Here is a 12,383-nt window from a genome sequence, read left to right on the forward strand (position 1 = left end):
TTTTAATAATTAATTTAATATTAAAATTTATAATCGCTTTTAAGTATTTTATTAAAACCTCCTTTAAATAAACTATAATTAATTATTAAAGCCTTATTTATTTTAGGATTTATAAACATAGTTTTAAAGAAGTTATAGTTATATAATTTATTTATAGTTTTTTTATTTTAAAAAGAGTTATTTTAAGTTTATATTTATATATATATAGCGTAGTAGCCGCTGCGGTCCTATAGGGCAGGCCTTAGTCTTATAACATGTGTTAGGTCGTAATACTGGGGAATAGCAAGGAGTCTAAATACAGCCAGCCTCGTAAGTGGCATTTAAGCAGTATTCTCTAGTGGTCCCTCAACAGGACTAAGCGTCGGCTCGGTCGACACCGAGATGACTAAAAGGCAGGACCCTTGGATCCCTTCTTCACCGACCAGATCACCAAAGCTTTACTTTACCTTACGATTGACAAACATAGCTAGAAAGCTATCTAGAGTTACGACACTGTTACTTAGTATCGCAGCCTCAACTTTTGCAAACATACCTCTAAGACTAGCTGGCCGTAACACCGTAACACTTTCCTTAACTGACCCGCCCACTTCGTTTTTGGGCTTTCCAACTTACAACTCACGGAGAGAGTTACTAGGCCGAAAGGGGGAAAATTGTCATCACACGAGTCAGACATCAGCGTAGAAATGGAAGAAAACGAGAAATTGGACAGAATATGACTTCGCGTAGACTAATTTATGATACTTGAAGTATCTATGAATGGTCGGGATTAGTGGTACTTGTTTCCTATCGCCGGAAAATATTTGTAAAGCGTAAGATCCTATCCTAGTGGTTGTGTCATCCCCTGAAATGACCATGGTGATTTGAGTATATAAGTGAACCAATTTCCCTCAACTTTAGAACTCAAGTTACAACGACCAGACTTATTCTTCTCTTTAACAGTCAAACCAACCTCTCAAAATCCTTTGCCAAAATCAATCATGTCTTGCTACGCTGAAGCCCACGCCAACCCAAATGGCCCTGGCGACGCGCGTCCGACGGCCCTGAAAATCATCGAGGACGAGGGTGTGAAGGGAAAGCTCGCGGGTAAGGTCATTATCATCACCGGTACTTCTTCCGGCATCGGTATCGAGACCACTCGCGCCCTGTCCGCCACTGGCGCCACCCTCTTTCTCACAGCCCGAGACGTCGCCAAGGCTCAGTCCGCCCTCATTGGTATCTTCGATCAATCCCGCATGGAGATCATCAAGATGGACCAGGCAAGCCTCTCTTCTGTCCGGGATGCCGCCGCCGCCATTCTTGCCAAGACTACCAAGATTCACCTCCTAGTGAACAACGCTGGCATTATGGCCATCCCCGACCACCGCCTTACCGCCGAGGGCCACGAGCTCCAGTTCGGCACAAACCACCTATCCCATTTCCTCTTTTACAAGCTCTTGGAACCTGCGCTTCTTGCTGCAGCCTCCCCGAGTCTACCGTCACGCGTCGTCAATCTCTCGTCTACTGCTCACAACGTCCATGGAATAAATGACCCCGACAACTACGACTTCCAGAAAGGCGACTATGATGCCAGTGTGGCCTACGGACAATCCAAAACGGCCAACATTTACATGGCTAACGAGATCGAGCGCCGCTACGGGTCGAGTCACCTACACGCAACGAGCGTCCATCCCGGTATTGTCCAAACGGGGCTGACCCAGCACATGCCCCCGGATGCCTTCAAGGGGATGGAGTACTTGTATCCCACAATGAAAAGTATTGAACAGGGTGCCGCAACTTCAGTATGGGCGGCTGTGGGCAAGGCATGGAAACATGAAGGTGGCAAGTACCTTGTCAACTGCGCCGTAGCAGAGCCGTATGTTGAAGGAGATAATAAGTTTCTTGCGCTCGGATATGCGCCGTACGCCTATGATATAGAAAAGGCAAAGAGGTTGTGGAGTCACTCGCTTAAGATTGTGGGATTGCCTGACGAGGCGTAGGGAACCGAGAGTGACGTGGCCCCCAGTATGCAGTTCAACGAGTAGTTTCTTTTTGATTGATAACACAATTATACCCAGGGACATACATACCATCCGTGATATCTTTGTGATGTATTGATCACTTGATGTCTCAAATTCTGACTTATTGAGCCGGCCTCTAGCTAGGTAATAAGTAGCGGCAAGAGCAGCAAATTTCGCCCGACTGTGTCTCTTGTTACGAAGGCTCGAGTACTTGTTACCATCATTCCAGCGTAGCGGCTACCTCCTCGGTCCAGAGAGACGTATGGGAGCTTCTCCTCTCTTCAGCCTCCAGCAATTACTAGCTTCAACCAAGTCATCAGATCCCTCCACTGCCCACGACCACTTCTCAAGAAAGCCGGGGGTGGCCTCCCAGCTCCGTATGTCGTGCGGCTCGCCCCAAACAATGAGGCCCTTGCGGTTCGCAGTGATGCCATCTTCGTGAGATTCTGCGGTGAAGGGGGAGGTCCCTTTGGGCTTGGGGTCGGAAACGGTGATGGTGACGGGGGTACCTTGTCGCTCTCGAGTCGGTGTCATGCTCATGAGCTCACCGATGAGGTCTTGTAGAAGCTCCCAGTGGTCAAATTCCCCTTCGTGCCTTATTAGATTGTCACGAAAGCGAGGGAATGGAAAGAGATTGATGTACAGAGAATGCAGCCGGATTTGCTGAAGGCGGGTTGGGATGAGGCAGGGTGGAATATTAGGATTCAGGGGATAGACACAAGTGTCATCACGGTAAGGACCGCTGATTGGACAGGTGGTTGGAGAAGAAGGCTTATTAGTTTGGCCTGTGAGAAGTATGTTGAGAGTGCGTTTGTTCGCAACGAAAGCGCGAAAGACATTGTACTGGACGAGATGGAGGAGGTGGTCGGTTGAAAGTGGGAAGATGAAGGACGGGGGGTTTAGAGGCTTCTGGGCATTGGCGGCGGTGGGCGACAGTGGCCCTTGAATAACGCAAGCGCATTCGGCGGCAGGTTTTGATTCGCTTCCTGATGCTGACGAGACGTTCTGAGAGGCGTCATTATCGAATTCGTCGAGGCGCCAGCGTCTGACTTCAAATGGGCGCGACAACGTCCGTGAAGACATCGAGACTTGCTGCTTCATCCGCAGCCCTGCCAAGCTTATGAGCTCATCAATTCTCGAGGCTATGGCGGAAACACTTACGGTGTGCTCTTTGATTATTCCGGTTTTGAAGCTTCCTGCGCTGCGTATTATTGGCTTTGGCCTCGACGTCAGCGTCGGCGTGGTTGGAGTGACAGCTGACCCTGTTCGACTCGCGTTCACTCCCCGATGAATGAAGAGAAGTACCGGAATCTGCCATTTTTCGTAGCTACCAGGTTTTCGATTGTATGTCGCTGCTGTTAAATCTCACTGGGAAGTACTGACATTCAGAAAAGTCACCAAACCGACGAAAACGAGGTCTTTGATTTTGAAATATACCGCGCATCGACCAATGCCAGTCAAACCGTCAAACGTGGGGGCTAGGCAAGGGCACGCATGTGTAAACCTCCACGCTATAGGCTAAGCTCAAGACGGGAAAAGGGTCATCGGGTGGGGCCAACCGATGTAGGGGAGCCGTTGGAAATCATGGCTGTGTTAAACTTTAAAGCCTGCGAGAAGACACGCTAGGCCGAAGAGGGGAAATTTGTAATCACGGCGAGTTATACCTAGGTCTGAGCCAGGGATGGTTTCTGGCGGTATCCATACGGAGTACCCCGTAGGTACGGATAGAAAATGATTATTGTTAATCGATCTGGCTCGTCTGTAGAACACCATCAAAGAAACGGCTTTTATCAAGGTTTCACCGCTATCTCCGGGAATGACTGCGGCCCGAATTGAATTGGTATTGAAGTCAATGTGAATGGTCACAGCCAGCTAATATCAGAGATTAAGGTGCCTGTATCAATGCGGATTATGATGGAATATAAAGGCTAGCCGAACCTCTTCACCATCTGTGCCTTGGTCTTGAATCACCACCTCTCAATTCTACCTTCACACTCACACAAAGTTCCAAAGATTATAGCCTCACACCACCATGGCCACTACCCCATCCTCATCAGACCTCAGGAAGGTGATTGAGGCTACTGCAGAAACGTTTTTGGCATCGTTCGAAGACGGTTCAGTCCAGAACGACCCCGCCATCATTAACCGCACCCTCACACCAGACTGCACTCGACACATACTCCCTTCCAGCGTGTCTGAGGTCCTTGGTCTGCCGGCAAATTTCAGCATCGACAATGTCACGTTCCAAAAAGTCTTTGCTAAAGACATCAAAGCCCTCAAGTTCCGCAACGGCATCATTTCGAACTTGGTTATCGACACTGAAGCTCGCCGCGCTGCGTTCACATCTATATTTGATGTGGTCGTAGTAGGTAGCGGGGAAAAATTCGCCTCGGAGGCCAGTTTCACCTTGTACTTCAACGAAAATGGTTCCAAGATCACAAAAGTGATTGAGTTCCTCGAAAAAGATTCGACTGTAAGGATGGCAGGCGTTCACAAGGAGAACGTGCCGAATATCAATTGAAGAATCCCCCTCTTACATAGCGCGGTGGTGCGTTTCGTTACAGGCCGTTCGAGATCAAAAGTCAGGGTGCGCCTCTGTAATTAGCCCCTAGAGATGATAGATCCATGAGTACGAATAAGATGTGGAAATCTTTTTCTTAGACTTTATAAGCTAGCAATTGGGACTGGAAGGAAATCAAGTCACTGACCGGTTTACCAAATTTTCAAGAACTATCATTATTGCCTTTCCTTTGCTAGATGCCTTCCATCTGGCGCAGAGATTTAGAACTATTTATGGTGTTTTGGTATTACGATGTTAAGGTGTGAAGAATGGAATCAAATCCCAGGTATGTTACGGCCAGCTAGTCGTAGTGAGTGTTACGACCCAACATTGTTACGAGCAGGTCAAGGCAACCAACTGTGACACAAAGCAAAAGTTTCGATAATGATGACTCCGGTCATCATTATCCTTTGTTCTGCAAATATAGCTACGCCATGACAGGACCAACTGTGTGTAACGGGCTGGGCCCATATGAGGCCTTGCAGGATATCGCGGCCATGAGCTACCCCTGATCAGGCCCACCGCGGAACCTACGATGCCGACAATCCGATGGCCGCGGTACGGCCTTGATCAGGCCAACGGCAAAGCGGAGATTTGTTGTTTTTCCTTTCTGGTCCTCATCTGAGGATACTCGTAGTAGTCGTCATAGCTAGTTACAGATACACTAACCGTTACACTCCCATAACTCTTCAGCGATCAACTTAATAAACATCTTCGGATACTTTCAGGCTTACCTTACCCTGCACCCTAACATTAGAGATACGACTGATCACTATATCTTCTGAAGACCGTTCTAGATGTACTCGACCTACAGCACCACGGATACTATTACAGCTTCATACCTCAGTTTCTATTAGGAGACTCCTCACTATCAGAAAGTCTAGCCATAACACCAGAATTACAACCAAGTACTACTACTATAGGGCCTTTTACAGCAGAGCAAAAAGGGTGGAACTCAGCCGGCAGCCACAAAATCTTCTAACCGTCAGAGATTATCCAATAACTAGCGATCTTTGCTAATGCTCAGTGTAAGATCATTACACGGATCCGTTGTTACACCACCTCTGTGACTGTCGGATTGGAAGTCCAATTCGACCGCGGCATACGGCCGACTGCGCAGGGGCCAATTGGGGGCCCTATTTACGATTATCGTAGCCAGCCCAACCTACGGTTGGAACCTCCTTTTTACACCTACGCAGAAATTCATATAGTTCAATTGATCTCTTCGTCAACCCACGGTTCGAACCAACTACCCTGTAATAGGGATACCAACATTGACTTTTTGCAGGCGTGGGTTCTTGGGCACTTCATTCAAGCCACAGGTGGTAAATTGAGCTCCCTGGGCGGGGCCTTCTGCCGTCCTTTCAAGGCGTTCTATTAACCCTATCCCACCTTCACCACAACTTTCTCTCCCCATCAACCTCACCCATTACTCAGGCTTTGAACATCCAGCGATCTGGACGACAAAGACACTGTTATCCGCGCATGTACCAATTCAAATGAACACAGGCCATTTGCTGATAAAACGGTGCCCCCAAACACCAACCTAAATCGTGCATCCAACTCAATCATAGTGCCAAACCAAATCAATGGGGAAGGCGACACCTTCCACAACGCTCTTGCCTTTGCATACCGTCTTGCGCTTGGCCGATTCACCACAGCAGATCAAGAAAATCCTTCTTTGCACTTATCGGCAGAATCGTACGAAGCTCTCCTTCACCGCTTACAGAGCGAACCTTCGCCTAACCTAGACGTCGGCTAACTCGACCTCAAACTCGGACTTAATCAAAACTAGCTTGACACTCGAGCTTGCGCTTCCATTTCCTTCTTGGATTCCGACTCTGGCTTCTCCTCCGACGGTGATCAAGCCGCTCGCTATTCCTTCCGCAGCAATCTCGACAACTCCGATTCGAGTACGATGCCGAAGATGGCCTTTTGACCTTCAAGATGCCCGAAACACGCGTCCATACCGACTTCGCTGCCTCAATCTGCCACAGGGTTACTGGTGCGGCCGAGCCTCTCATCGAGGATTTCCGATCCAGGGGCACCCCCGATATCGAGCTGAAGGGCAAGTCGAAATCGCGATCCAAGAAGGTTCCTGACATTGCGTGGGGTCGTTTCCCCCTCGAGACGAACCCTCCTAATGTCGCCGAGGTTGCCTACTCCCACCCCAGCGGACCCCAGGACCCCAAAATCCTGAAGGTCTGCCAGGGATATCTGGAGGGCACGCGCGGTCGTCGCAGAATCCGGGCTGTCCTCGGCTTCAAGATCTACTACCCTACTAACCCAACCAGCAATTTCGAGGCCATCCTGGAACATCTCAACGAGTGCTTCGCCGGCGTCTAGGTAATACAGCCAGACAGCTTCGCGAAGATTTTGATGGACTGGAAACCGTTCAGCGCCGATGCGAGCTTGTCGCTCTACTTCTCCGACATGGTCAGGGATACGTCGGACGTTCCTCACGGACAGGTTCGCCAGTGGTGAGAAAGTTCCCGTCCCCCGTCGTTCCAGCTCGGCCGCTCTCGCCAGAGGTCGGCTGTGACTACCAATCTTTCCAGCGGAGCTGTGCTAACTAGCTCTTTCCAGTTTCGACTCCCATAAACACTCCCACGACGATTTCGCAAACATCCACATTCCAGTCAGCGAGCTTCGAGACATGCTTAGAGTCGCCATCGCCACCGCCATCCAGGACCGCGATATCCCTCACGACGGTGATAAGTCGGAGGAGGAGGCAGAGATGGCAGACGGAGATATTGATGGCGTGCGAACGCGACAGTCAGAAGTTTGCTGGGGAACACGCAAGAGGGCGTGTCTTGGTGGAATGGGGCAACATCGGCAGACGGGGTGGAACGGACGAATCGGGCAAGATGGCGGATCACATGTATTAAGAGATCTCGGCCCGAACAAAACACAGGTTATCCGTGAAGGAAATTTGCGGTCTGGTGTGTATCTTGCCGGGTCTGGCATGTCTCACAGGCTGGCCTCCCAAGAGGTTATTGAAAGGCATGTCAGGCTGTAAGCTAGACGCGCGCTCCAAGAGAGGAATTCAACGAATGCTTATCGCAATTATCTTCACGTTCCGAGGCTAGACGACATGTGTTTGCGTAGAACCACTACAATATAGGAGAAGTGATTTGGTTTACTAACCTCCGTCGCTCATCATGGGCTATTTCCTGTCAGTATACGCGTATCAATCGGTACAGCACAGACCACTTATATATTCTTCTATTTTGTTTCTTCATTTACAGCCCAAGAGTGGCTAATAGGGGGGTGGTCATCCTTGGGGAGTAGTCTGCTTTGCTGCCGGAGGTACTGCGAAACTAGGTCCCGCTACGCGCGTTTCATAACCCATATCCATCCCGTTCAATCTGACGGCTTCTAGCGCACTTCCTTACTAAGCACACCGGAAGCAGGTTATTAATGCTGGATGAAGCCTAAGGAGCACATGTGGAGCGGGGTACCCAGATTCCAACCTGGGAAGCGCTACGGCATGAAGTTGTTGAAGTCTGGCTGTCCGACGGCATGCGGGAGTTCTATTCGCACGCCTTAGAGTACTCTAAGTTACCGAGCGTCTGACGGGCTAATATCCAATTTACCGTCCAAAACGGTATGTCTTCGGCCACATGATGTTCCGCATTGTCCGTTTCGAGGAACGGTACCCACTACTTTAGGTTGCCGAAGCCATCACGAAGTAAGCTGTTCCGGTTCCATCTAGATGATTGCAGTGAGGGCCGGATTAGTAGTTAGGTCGGTGACGACCAGCGAATACCTAGTGTTGTATGTTTTTGCTTTTTGTTGATGCTGCTTTTTGTGGGTTGGTTGAGGTAGGTGACGTGAGGGATCGATGTGGAGGAGTACGAAATGTTGAGGCGGGGTGGACTGCGTGAAAAGAAAGGCTTAGTTTGGGATGAGATGAACGGCGAGTCGTAGGTAAGTAGCTGGTTCACACCGTGCTTCCTGTCGCCGTGTCTGTTTACGTATAACCCAGGGCCAGTACTGCCTTCACGGTACCTCGAATTGCACGGCTGGGTGACAAACGCACGTCTCAGGTAGACTCTGGTGTACTCAAGTATCAACGACGAGACTTTGAGCTTTAGAATGAACTAGGAGTTGCGGTTTCGTCGTCATCGTTCAGGCATGGTGCAGGAACATGCCAGAGGTGCCGTAATCGTGGGGCTGACGAGCAGACGGCAGCCTCAGAAAAGACAGTTTGCAGAAATGAGGGCTTGCATTTCGAATCCAATCATACCAAGTAATTGTACCAGAGTCCTCCAAATGTAAGAGCATTCAATGTCCCTGCAGTTCAATTCTCAGAGGGTCTAGAAAGTATTGCCAGGCTCAGGGGCCTGGCCTAACTGTGGCACTTGATGTCTGCAGGTTTGCTTCTTCGTCTTGCGGATTATATTGTATATTCTTATACTAATTATGCTCTATACAGCTCTTCTTTGAATAGTGTTCGGGTGGATTGCCGTGATTACAGATATCTGATATGTCGACCTTGAGGCCAATAGCATCGGAATCTACAGCAATCTGGAGATAAATATCGTCTGGGATTCTGTGCTAGAAGTTGAGAGATCCTAGCCATGAAAGGTATTCCAGAGGTATCTAGAAATACTTTGAGATATTTCCTGAAAACCTGACCAGGAAGATGATCAAAAGATGGCCGGCCCGCACGGTGAGCAGTCTGTCGGGCCAACGCGTCGGATGCGATGGCACTATGGACAGAGCATCTCTCTCTCTTACTTCAGTATAGAGAAGCCCATGGAAACATGGAATCGATAGTGAAACTACCGTTGGGCGGCCTACGACATTGAGATGGAGAGTCTTTCTCACAAGATCATCGCCATGTGCTTCCCATGTGCTTCTCCTATGCTACGTAGGAATGAAACGCGGTGCCATCTGAGGCAAGAAATAGGTAGGATGTTTCTCATCGACACCGTGAGTCTATGGCTCTTTCCACCCCTCCAGACTTATACCTCCCCGCCATATTGTATACGTAAACACCCAGAAGGAAGCCTCGGAATGAGAGAAAGTAAGTGAACCTCTTCATGAACCGTTCAACCAACCATCATCACCACATTCGCCTCAAAACACAGAAAAGAACTCTATAAGCACTCAGTCTTAGTTAGCATGAATCAACATCGAATGATTAAATACAAGCAACGAGCAAAAAAGATCTCTAGAAAATTTCTCCTAAAAGTTCGGGCTCAGGGTGTTGAACACTGGCCCTATGAAAACCCCACCCCCCTAGGGGAATTTTCTGCTCGGTATTTTACCGCTAGGCTAAGGCGTTCCCGGGCGTCCCCGGGGCAGGTAAAAGTGAGGGAGAGGAAGTTGTAGATAAAGGGTCGATGGGCGGGCGGTGGGCGGTGGGCGGTGTGGTGGCGGTTTGGCTATCCAGGTTGCTGAGTGGTGATTCAGGCCTTCGAGTGCGGCTTCAATCGTCTCACTAAAGTTTTTCCTTTTCTTCGCTATACGTACCCATTATTAACTTGATGAGTTAAGTGAAATTTCATTTACCCTTTTCATTCCATGTTCACTGCTTGCTTAACTTTCCCTTTGCTTGATGATGACTTCCCCCTTTTCTTACCTAAGTCTTACCCCCTTTTACCCTCAAACAGGTTAGGACTCAGAAGATACCGTACCTGAATCTGCATCTGACTACTTCAATACATGTTCAGTCACCTGAGTGGTAGCCCGTCACAACGGCTTGGGGTTATGATGGCTTTCGCCACACACATGAAGGATATACAGCTGCCAAGGTACATGCTTGACTTGATCATCCGTGCCATCACATGAGATCAATTGAGGAGTCATACACAGAACAGATAATGTGGAAAAGCCAATAGGTAGTCCACGTATCTATCTTATCTCAATGAGAGAAGCCTCAGTGAGAAGTAAGTGGGATGAGTCCTCATTGTTGAATGAGCCCGTTACACGTTGAGGCTCCAGACCAGAATCACTATTTTCAAGACCTAAACTCAGCCGGATTCCACAGCGTACCTTCTCTTATTTGACAAATTCTCGAAAATCATGTTGACAAAGATGGCTCAGCTACCGACGTATACCTAGACTAAGCAGTACTTGGGAGAAAGCCTTGGTGATCGTTCTACAGACAGATATCTCCGTTATGAATCAAATGAAGAAATAAAAGCAGCATGGTGCCGGTGATGTGAGTAACATCAAGTTGCCATTTCAAAGAATCACATACAAAATGTAGCATAGGCGTACAGGAGAACATCTTCATCTCCATTCTTCGCCTGTCGTCTACGACCGGTCCGCTTATTGGCTCGCAGGCACCTGACAAGGGTAAACCAGGGTGGAGCCGGACAGGCCCCACGCGCCCTCGCACCCTGGAGGTCGGGACACCTCGATAGGCAGCCAGCCAACCCGACTTTCACATGAACCTTCCTTTTGTAATCTCAGGCGACCTTACATGACTGTCCATCAAATCCTTTCTTTCCCCTCCCTCTGTTTTCCCCCTTTCTCCCTTTTCTCGCGTTCCCTTGGGGCAATCTTCGACATAGAGAGTCTTCTTCCAGACCATCCCCATCGACGAGGTGAACGCAACAGCCCTTTCCCATGCTACATCGGACTCCTTGCCGCTTTGAAATGAGAAGATCAAGGCAGATTCATTCGGAGAAGGAGCAGGACACCGGTTTCCCCTAGAAAGACCCATAGCCCGCCGGAGGCCGAAAAGTGGCGCTAAGGAGAACCATCCAGCTTTCAAGAAGCCTGCTCCCACCCCCGAGGAGAAGGGTCATTTTGATTACAGCACATTCTGCTGCCTTCTATCTGCTCCGACCCTGTGTCATGTTGACACCGAAGATGGAAAGCAGGAATGGGAGGCTTGTAAGTGGACTCTTCCTGGGAGTTGCCTGACGGCCCCAAGTGCAGCCTCGATCATTTTCACCTCATCGACTCGTTGTTTTTTCTCTCGAATGCGGCCATAGCTATGGAAAGAAACCTCGAGATACGCTGCCATCGTCCCTTCTGTCTCGTCATCATTGTCTTCATCTTCATCTTTGCTTCTGTTTTCTCGACCACTTTTTCTGCTTTCTTCGCGAAAGGCCTTGCGACCGCCCCCCGCCCCCCCCTTCCCCGGAAAAGTACAGATCGGAATCCTGAGAGGCAGTGCCTGCATATGTGCCTGCTTGCTTTGCATACACCTGGGGCAACCATACACAATCACTCGGGCAATGATGAAATCTTCACATACACGGGACCGTGTGCCACTTTGCCTGGCATTACTGGCATGACTTGCAGAAGAATACTGAGCCTACAACTTTGCACGGGGGAGAATCACACCTTACAGGAATTGATATCACTTAGGAAATCTTACAGATGATGGCGTGGGAAAATGTATCGGGTTGCCGAAGCCTTGCTCGCGTGGTGATCGTCGTGGGGTGGCTCGACGGCCCAACCCTCCGATACCACAGTGCACCGCCGCGCCTCCATGAACGGGTCGGTGCTGAGCAAGCGAAATTTATCTTGGCTCAAAATTTGGTGTGGGACCACCATTGAAAAGGTGGCTCACAAGACTAGCGGCCATTGAGAGGGACAGTGATGATCATTGACCCTCGCAGGTCTACATTCTGAGTCTCAAACATAAGACAAGCAAACATGGATGGTTAAAAAGATGGGGAAGGGAGAGAGGGACTGTGCTTGACATGATAGTCTGGTGTTGAAGAAGAAGAGAGATAGAAGAAGAGTCTTGGGAGGGGAGACGTGTTTATATATCCCTCGAACTAGACGGCGTCCCCCATCAGGAAAGCATTCGGTTAGGTACAGAGCGGAAGGCAGGAGGAGGCAGGAGGAGCCAAAAG

The 12,383-nt window shown here is 49.3% G+C and overlaps 4 protein-coding genes across 4 annotated transcripts; 3 read left to right on the forward strand and 1 right to left on the reverse strand.

Moving 5' to 3' along the window:
* Positions 1-977: 977 nt before the first annotated feature.
* Positions 978-1,976, forward strand: CABS01_03141 (WW domain-containing oxidoreductase; the record flags this gene model as incomplete). Its single annotated transcript, XM_060536518.1, has 1 exon — positions 978-1,976. One exon carries the CDS (start codon positions 978-980, stop codon positions 1,974-1,976), a length of 999 nt encoding a protein of 332 aa, XP_060392437.1.
* A 258-nt stretch (positions 1,977-2,234) lies between these two features.
* Positions 2,235-3,315, reverse strand: CABS01_03142 (uncharacterized protein; the record flags this gene model as incomplete). The annotated part of the gene is made up of 2 exons (XM_060536519.1): positions 2,235-3,106; positions 3,159-3,315. The coding sequence occupies 2 exons, from the start codon at positions 3,313-3,315 to the stop codon at positions 2,235-2,237; spliced, it is 1,029 nt and encodes a 342-aa protein (XP_060392438.1).
* Positions 3,316-4,029: 714 nt separating this feature from the next.
* Positions 4,030-4,518, forward strand: CABS01_03143 (uncharacterized protein; the record flags this gene model as incomplete). Its single annotated transcript, XM_060536520.1, has 1 exon — positions 4,030-4,518. The coding sequence occupies one exon, from the start codon at positions 4,030-4,032 to the stop codon at positions 4,516-4,518; it is 489 nt and encodes a 162-aa protein (XP_060392439.1).
* A 1,986-nt stretch (positions 4,519-6,504) lies between these two features.
* CABS01_03144 (uncharacterized protein) lies at positions 6,505-7,576 on the forward strand (the record flags this gene model as incomplete). Its single annotated transcript, XM_060536521.1, has 3 exons — positions 6,505-6,884; positions 6,957-7,037; positions 7,144-7,576. The coding sequence occupies 3 exons, from the start codon at positions 6,505-6,507 to the stop codon at positions 7,574-7,576; spliced, it is 894 nt and encodes a 297-aa protein (XP_060392440.1).
* Positions 7,577-12,383: the final 4,807 nt, after the last annotated feature.

Source organism: Colletotrichum abscissum, assembly GCF_030869225.1.
Source record: "Colletotrichum abscissum strain IMI 504890 chromosome Unknown Scaffold_6.1, whole genome shotgun sequence".
Lineage (NCBI taxonomy): Eukaryota > Fungi > Ascomycota > Sordariomycetes > Glomerellales > Glomerellaceae > Colletotrichum > Colletotrichum abscissum.